We start from the raw sequence: 8,363 nt of genomic DNA on the forward strand, positions 1-8,363 counted from the left end.
TTTCTGCCCATTGTTGTGTCCCCTTCACTAAAAATTCCTGCTCAGAAAGTATGATCATGGAGTTGAAAATATATTGTCTGCTCCCTTGGAGCAGAAAGAGTATCTGCATTCTGTTGGGTGGGAGCGTTTCATAAACCACTGGACAGCGTGGCCACACAGAAGATGAAAGGGCCAGAATCCACAGAAGAATGCGCTTCTCTCCATGAGCTGGGCGTTATGATAAACTTTAACTCTGTCGCATTTAATACCCTCCAGGGAGTGTGCGCTCTTACCATTCCCACTTTCAAGACTTTCACATAGCTTGTAGCTTGCCTCGTAAAACCAAGACAGTGTGAGTCCAAAACCTGCTCTCTGCTCGTCCTATGCACAGGCTCAAGGCTGTGGTGCTTTTGCCATTCTGTACCACACTCTTAGTAGGTGCCTCCTGCATGCCCCTGAATTCGGGGTAAGACGGGGAGTAAAAGTAGCCATGGAACCTGCCCCCCTGTGGTTTAGTGGGAGGGGGATAGAATCACCAACCAAGGACCCCACAAATAAACATATAGATGACAAACCACCATAGGTACTTGGGTCGAGAGGTACATCAGGCCGTGAGAACAGATGGGCGGAGAACCTGGTCTAGTTAATTCTAATGAATTGAGGAAGGGGCCTATAGGCGGGGGGTTTGGGGGGTGGTCGATGTATTCAGCAGAGAACAGAGGTGGCCAGTTTGGCTGGAAGGTGGGGGTGTGAGGGAGGCACTGACAGAATCCTGCGGGGGGCCGAGGAGACTGGAAGGAAAGTTGTAGACTCAGAAGTGAGCTTAGTATGACACATGGATTAAAGATACACACTCATTCATAGCTTCTCTCCTTTAAGAGCATAACCAGTGAGAAACAGAAGTGGAAAGACTGCTTTCATAATAGAAAGTGACGATATAATTCTTAAAAAAAAAAAAGGGCCTGGCGAAAAAGATTAAGAAATTTTACTTACAGACCTAAAACTAGCTGTGAACAAGTGGAGGGCCATGTGATGTGATTGTATGGAAAATCAATATAATGAAAAAGTCCTTCTTCTGAAATCAATGTATAAATGTAATACACCTCTACCAGAATCCCAGTGTGGGTTCCCTTGGAAGTGGAAACATGATTTTAAAGTCTCTGTGAAATATGAATGTTTAACAATGTCATCAAGCTATTTCTGAAAAATAATTTTAGTGAGGGGGCACTTGTTTACCAAATACTCAATACTAATGGTTACTATAAAACAACTGTAATTTTATTTCTTTAGTTTTTTAAAGTTTTTATTTAAGTCATCTCTATACCCAGTGTGGGGCTTGAACTCATGACCTCAAGATCAAGAGTCGCACGCTCTACCAACTGAGCCAGCCAGGCGCCCCACAACTGTAATTGCAATATCATGGTGTAGCCACAGTGAAAGACAGATCAGTAGAAAAAGTACTGGGTTCAGAATATATGTGAGAAAGTAGTATATTTTGAAAAATAAAAATTCAGTGGGTACATCTTTATTTTCAAGACTTTAACAGCCTACTATTAGAGACCTATGATAATTGGATTATGATTTTTATAATGTATTATTAACAGTATATTATTTCTGTATATTTCTCTGTAATGTATTTCAAACTTATATTGATCATTAACTTTGAAATTTTACTTTTCTAGGAAAAGGAGTACATTTTCATATATAACTTACTGTTTCTATGTAGTGATACTATGACATTTTTAGTAGCTCAGAATGAAATGTGAATGTTAATTTACAAAGTCTGTCTTTGACCTCTGGGTAAGACGAGAAATATAAGAACACCTTTTTAAAGGTTTAAGAAGTTCATAGATATGCCTACAGTGACAAATTGGATATTTCCAAACAGTATATACATATTTCAATCAGAGCAATTAAGATTTGTCAGATACTCTTGAAGAACCGAGAACTCTGGTGTAGATGAATAACTGTGTGTTAGAAGTGGCCAAAAGGTTAGCCACATTAAAACAGGGTCTCTAAGGGGATAATTAAAACAGATCCATTGTTCTCAAGGTTATAATAATAAATTCACACACAAATGGATTACTCAGTCCTCGGGTCCTTTAAAAACTCTCATTACATCATTACCATCCTCACCATTATCCAGTTAACTCCTTAATTCCCCAAAGAGCACAGGGAACAAGGATATAGAATTTTGTTTCACTTATATAAATGAAACTTTAAGATCGAAAATTCTAACTCCTGGATTATAACTGTAGGATTTGAGGGATTCATGGCAAGAGTAAGGTGGTTCCTCAGGACAAAGAAATTTGAGACATGAACGAAGCGTAACCCTGGGGATGGATAAATCGAGGGGTATACATAATTCACTGTGTTTCCTGAAATTAATTGCAATGATCACTTTTCTTTGATAGTAAAGGTTATTTTACTTTAACATCTCTCTCTTTTTTTATATAGGGAGGATGTGAGGACAGCAAACGTGATTGCCGCAGAGGCTGTGACCTGCCTTGTCATTGACAGAGAGTGAGTACACTGCGTTATTCTGTGTACTGCGCACTCCGATCTGTGCCGTACATAAATTCTTGGAATTAGACGTTGTTTTATGGAGTTACTAACACTTGTTTGATATTCTTTCACTTTAAAATGAGCTGTATATTTGATTCTCATTCCCTATCATTCTTGGAAGTGGCTGGCTCTGCCATTCTGGCCTTGAGAGTTTCCACAGGGTGCTTAACCAGTGTGAGCCCCACCACAGTTAGCTTGTTTACGAGCACGGGCCATCATGCCATGTCACAGAAATGTCAGGATTCATGAGACACAAGGAAATCATGGGTCCCAGTGGTTTTTTGTGTTTTGTTGTTGTTGTTGTTTTTGGTTTTGGTTTTTGGTTTTTGTTTTCTTTTTTACTGGGGGGGATCTTAACAATGCTAGCTATTTGAGTAAATTTTTAGAGTAATAATTATTATTACTGATATAGAATATATAATAATATTACTAGTATTATTATTATTATTAAGAAATGGATTATTCCTTCAGCATGTTCTAGTTCTCTCTATTCTCCCATTCCCAGACTCCTATAATGGAAGCACTTAAGGAAGATGCTTTTGGAGAAAACAACATTTCAGATGTAGGCATATATTTAGGGCCATGACAAGTGTGTTTGATGATGCCCATCCCTGTTCCTTCCCTCCATCTGGCTTTGTTAGTCTCATTGCCTGCATGCTTTATCGGTTAAACTACAAATACCCGATTACTGGCGCTCCAAGGGCCGGGTAAAATGTGCGTGCGAGATCTGGAAGCAGTCCTCCAGACTCTTCCTCGTTGCTGTATGTGGAGAAGTGTATCAGAAAAGCCAAGTGGCTGACTCAAGAGAAAGAACTGCAAAGCACCCCTTTTGTGAAGCCAATAGATCTAGATAGGCTGTGGGTGTCAGGATAGCCTGCCCCTGGAGGCCGGATGTGAGCAGTCGAGAATGATGGAGGTGCACGTGGGGCTCAGTAAGCTCTAGGTAGAGAAGGATCCAACCTGATATACCGATCTCAATTCTGAAGGCCCCTAGAACCAGATCAGTGGCATAACTGCAGAACGGGGTGTCTGTGAATGTCCCTAACGCAGATATTCTTTATCTGGTTCCTACAAACAACCATTACCCAGTTGTTTCCTTCATTTGCCTAACATCTTACTGAGGATCTACCACATGCAAGTCTTTGGGTTCGGTGCCATGAGAAGAATCTGAGGAGCAGCACAGATGCTGGTTTTGGGGGTTTGCTTCTACGAGAGAATCTGTGACCTATGCACAAGACAGAAAGTGGGAAGGGTCCAGAGGACACACTTAGGGGAGTCCCGCGAAGGGAATGACGACTACTAAGGAGAATCGGGGAAGTCTTTGCGAGGGACAGGGCATGATTGGGCGGATCCAGAAGTACAGGCAATAGAAATAGTTTGAATAGCACAACAGTTCTCGTAAGGGAACAACCATTTCAGCTGGCCGGGGGCAGGGGGGGAGAGGGGAGGCTGAGTCAGGGTGGTTGGCAGAGGTGCTGGGGCAGGTGAGTTCACGGACACGTTGGGGCTGGTTCACTCAATGTTGGGATGAGGGTAACTGAGAGTTTTAGGCGACAAAATAGTGTCCCTCTATCACTGTATTGCTAGACTAATCTGAGAATGCTGAGTAAGATGAATAGGAGGCAGAATATCTGCTTAGCATCTGTACATCCAAGCAGTGATCATGAGACCAGTTACAGGGGGACTGCATTAGAATGAAGAGGTGAAACCAAAGGGCTTACTCCTTGACTGAACGTAAAAGGCATAGAAGGAATTAGGGGTGTACTCAGGATCAAGAAGATCTGGAGGGCGTATAGAGGAATCCATTTGGGAGGCACAGTGGTATTCCGTTAAAATTCACTTAAAAATTGCTCATGTAGAGTTAACAGCTGAAGCCACGGGATTGGGTGGAATTGCATGAAAGAAGAGAGAAGAAGATAAAAGGACCAAGTTTAGAAGTTGGGAAAATTCTGGGGCACCTGGGTGGCTCAGTCGTTAAGCGTCTGCCTTCGGCTCAGGTCATGATCCCAGGGTCCTGGGATCGAGCCCCGCATCAGGCTCCCTGCTCCGCGGGAAGCCTGCTTCTCCTTCTCCCACTCCCCCCGCTTGTGTTCCTGCTCTCGCTGTGTCTCTCTCCGTCAAATAAATAAATAAAATCTTTAAAAAAAAAAAAAAAAAGAAGTTGGGAAAATTCTTACATTTAAGAATGAGGCAGGAGGAGGAAAAAAAAACAGTAAATAATACCAAAGTGTTGGCTATCAGAGCCATGCTGGAAACCTCACAAGCCAAGAGAAGATTCACGAGAGGAAAGACAGTCAGCTGCGTTCTGCGCAGGTGGAAGCCGAAAGGTATACAGATAGAGGGAAAAAGTTTCAGTCAAGTGGTGAGAATGGTGTCCAGCCTGCAGAGAGTGAGTGGGCACTGGGGAAGTGAGATCACCCAGACTAAGGGCTATTTCCTTCAGGAACTTGGTAGAAGCTAAAGAGGGAAGGAGGGACGAAGGGAGGGGTGGCATGAGGCATTGGTGGGCTCCTGGAGAGTGTCCATGTGATGAGTATGCACACACATCCAGGAAGATGGAGCAAATGAAATACTAGAGGGAATATTTGTTGGAAATGAGGCCACAGAGGAAGAGATGGTGGGCAAACAAGAAAAGAATACTTGGAGAACATAGGTTTCTTTTTTTTTTTTCTATTTCTAAAAGGAGAGGTAGAAAATTTGTAGAGATGTAGATCAGGAAAGTTACAGAAACTCAAATGGTCTTGACCTTGCCTCTAAAGTATAAAGCAAGAGGGGTTCCTGGCTGGCTCAGTCAGTAGAGCATGTGACTCTTGATCTTGGGGCCATGAGTTTGAGCCCCACATTGGGTGTAGAGATGACTTCAAAGTAAAATCTTTATAAAAAATAATAATAATAAAGTCTAAAGCGAAAAAATCTGACTAGATTTTCTGAGGCTGTGGATGTGCCAGGTGACTGGGGTAAACAGGTAATCATATCGGTCTGTATCCCTACAGTCCTTTAATAATTTATGAATTTCCACATGCATGGGATCCCAGCTGGAAAGTAGACAGGATGTTCAATAGAAGAGGAAGTGGAAGCCCATGGAAGTTGAATAACTTGATAAGATTTCCTGGTAAACAGTAAGCCCAGATTAATCAGAGAAACAAACTAGGTGGGATTTTGTGGGCAGTCTGGTCCTGCTTCTTCAAATGAGTTAAGTGAGGTCCTGAGGAGTGAGAGAATGCCATGTAGCATCGTATACACACTTTTGCCTTCATCCAATTTTCTCTTTTTTTTCAAACCTAATATATAGTGTGCTCTGGGTGATGCATGGGCTTTGTCAAATAAAACCCAATAGTTGAATCCTGACTACATGATGTTTTGAGATTAGGGGCAGTTACATAAATTCTAAGTCTCAGTTTCCCTATCTGCAAAATGGGATTACCTAAAGTTAAGATTGTTTTGAAGATCAAACAGTTTATCATATGTGAAGGTCCGTGCACATCACAGGATGTGTAGTAAGCATTCAACGAATGTGCTCTCCTCTTCTTGCAGAAGGCACAGGACCCCCTCTTATTTAGCAGTTTTTCTATCTGGCAGAAGTTTGTCCTTCAGAATATATACAGAGCGTACCCCTGGAGAGGGGAGAAGTATAGAGAAGATGGCCTGACTGTAGAAGTCAGAATGTGCATTTCTGTAGAAGTCAGAATGTGCATTTCTGTATCTTAGAGGAGAACCAGGTCTTCCCACCAAATGTTGAACTCACAGCTTAAAAAACAAAACAAAAAACCACCACCAACAGAACAACCACTGTAACTTAAGGCTCCTGTCAAGAGCCTGCTGCTGGAACCTAATTTATGGCCAATTAGGGGAGCACCAGGGCTTCATCCCCTGCAAACAGATGGCAGACATTAGAACTGTCAACACAGGGAGCTTCTTTCTTAAATTTACAAGTGAGGTACCATGTTACATAAGCCAGTAATTATGCTTTATCATTCCAGAGGGAGAGCAAAAGAACTATTGTAACTAATCATGCATGTCAGAATTTCTTTTAGAAAATGTACATTGACAAACTAGAAAACGATAAACAGATACATGGTTTTCCCAAAAAGTATTCTCTGATGATTAGATTCTTGCAGCCTCATCATGATCTTAGTAACTATCTGCAGTGATTCTAGATTCTGTGAAAATTGACTAAAAAAGGATATCTGTCTAACAGGATGGTCTATTTCCATTAATAAAATTTTCAAATATTTAAAAAAATAACTAGGTGTCTTTAGCACCTCTCGTTTTGGAATCCATGAAAATATATAAATGTAAAAGTAAGTACATCACTGCATTCTATAATAGATTATGCAATACCTACTTTTTCATTGACATGAATTGTTGATAAAGCTAGAGATTCAAGGAAGATCATTTATTTTCTGACATGTTGAGATCATTGTTAAAGACGGTAACATAACTGCTAGTAAGTTTTTCCCCAGGAAATGAAGATCTAAGTTAGAGTCCTAACTATCCCTGATTTACTGTGTAACTTCCAAGATGTAGCCATACTGGTTATGAAAATTAAAATATTTTCTTACTGGTTGGTAAATAGCAGTGGTCTGAGTTCCCTGTGGGTCCCTTGTACTCCCCTACTGCCCTGGTCATCTGATGTCCCCACCCATGACTCTCCCAATCTCTCCTGGATGCAATAACTAAAAGATGATTTCGGGTACACCCCAGTATGAGTATCCATTCTGATTGGCCAATTCCTGTGTCATACTGTTAATTGTTTTAACTATCACCCCTGGTAATCTCGAGCTAAAATAATATCTCATCACCATTGGTTTTAAACTTTTCTTTTACCAAATCCATTGTTTAAATAAAATAGAAAAAAAGCAGGAACTTTTCTAGCTCCATGGGGATAAAATCCCTAGAGTACCCAAAGGTCTTCCCTCTGTCCCTCTAAATTATTCCAGGTGATGCCTAAGGCCTTCCATGGGACTCCAGGAGTCACTAAAATAATTTACAGGTTGGGCGGAGCAAGATGGTGGAGGAGTAGGAGACCTGGATTTCGTCTGGTCTCAGGAATTCAGCTGGATAGGGATCAAAGCATTCTGAACACCTACAAACTCAACAGGAGATCAAAGAAAAGAATAGCAGCAACTGTCTGAACAGAAAAGCGACCACTTTCTGGAAGGTCTTTTCTGATTTATTTAGATTATATTTTCTGGGGACGTTGTTAGCTCTTAGCATTTTGTTCTCTCATTAATCTATTCTCTTCTGGACAAAATGATAAATGGAAAAAATCACCTCAACAAAAAGAACAAGAGGTAGTACCAACTGCCAGAGACCTACTCAATATGGACATTAGTACGATGTCGGATCTAGAGTTCAGAATCATCACTTTAAAGATACTAGCTGGGCTTGAAAAAAGCATGGAAGTTATTAGAGAAACAATTTCTGGCGAAATAAAAGAACTAAAATCTAACCAAGTCAAAATCAAAAAGGCTATTAATGAGGTGCAATAAAAAATGGGGGCGCTAAGTGCTAGGATAAATGAGGCAGAAGAGTGAATCAGTAATATAGAAGGCCAAATGATGGAAAATAAAGAAGCTGAGAAAAGAGAGATAAACAACTACTGGATCACAAGGGCAGAATTCGAGAGATAAGTGATACCATGAGACAAAACAACATTAGAATAATTGGGATCCCAGAAGAAGAAGAAAGAGAGAGAGGGGCAGAAGGTATACTGGAGCAAATTATAGCAGAGAACTTCCCTAATTTGGGGAAGGAAACAGGCATCAAAATCCAGGAAGCACAGAGAACCCCTCTCAAAATCAATAAAAATAGGTCAA

The 8,363-nt window shown here is 41.0% G+C and overlaps 1 protein-coding gene across 1 annotated transcript in view; it reads left to right on the top strand.

Annotated features, from left to right (window-relative positions):
- The window catches only part of LOC102740208 (protein kinase cGMP-dependent 1), a 914,142-nt gene extending 911,510 nt beyond the window's left edge, over positions 1 to 2,632 (top strand). The window contains exon 8 of the mRNA XM_081824401.1: positions 2,437 to 2,632. Coding sequence (XP_081680527.1) covers positions 2,437 to 2,506 — 70 coding nt within the window. The 3' untranslated portion in view covers positions 2,507 to 2,632. The remainder of the gene's footprint in view (positions 1 to 2,436) is intronic.
- Positions 2,633 to 8,363: the final 5,731 nt, after the last annotated feature.

This window comes from Leptonychotes weddellii, chromosome 6 (genome assembly GCF_054177405.1).
Source record: "Leptonychotes weddellii isolate Sample4059 chromosome 6, ASM5417740v2, whole genome shotgun sequence".
Classification (NCBI taxonomy): Eukaryota; Metazoa; Chordata; class Mammalia; order Carnivora; family Phocidae; genus Leptonychotes; species Leptonychotes weddellii.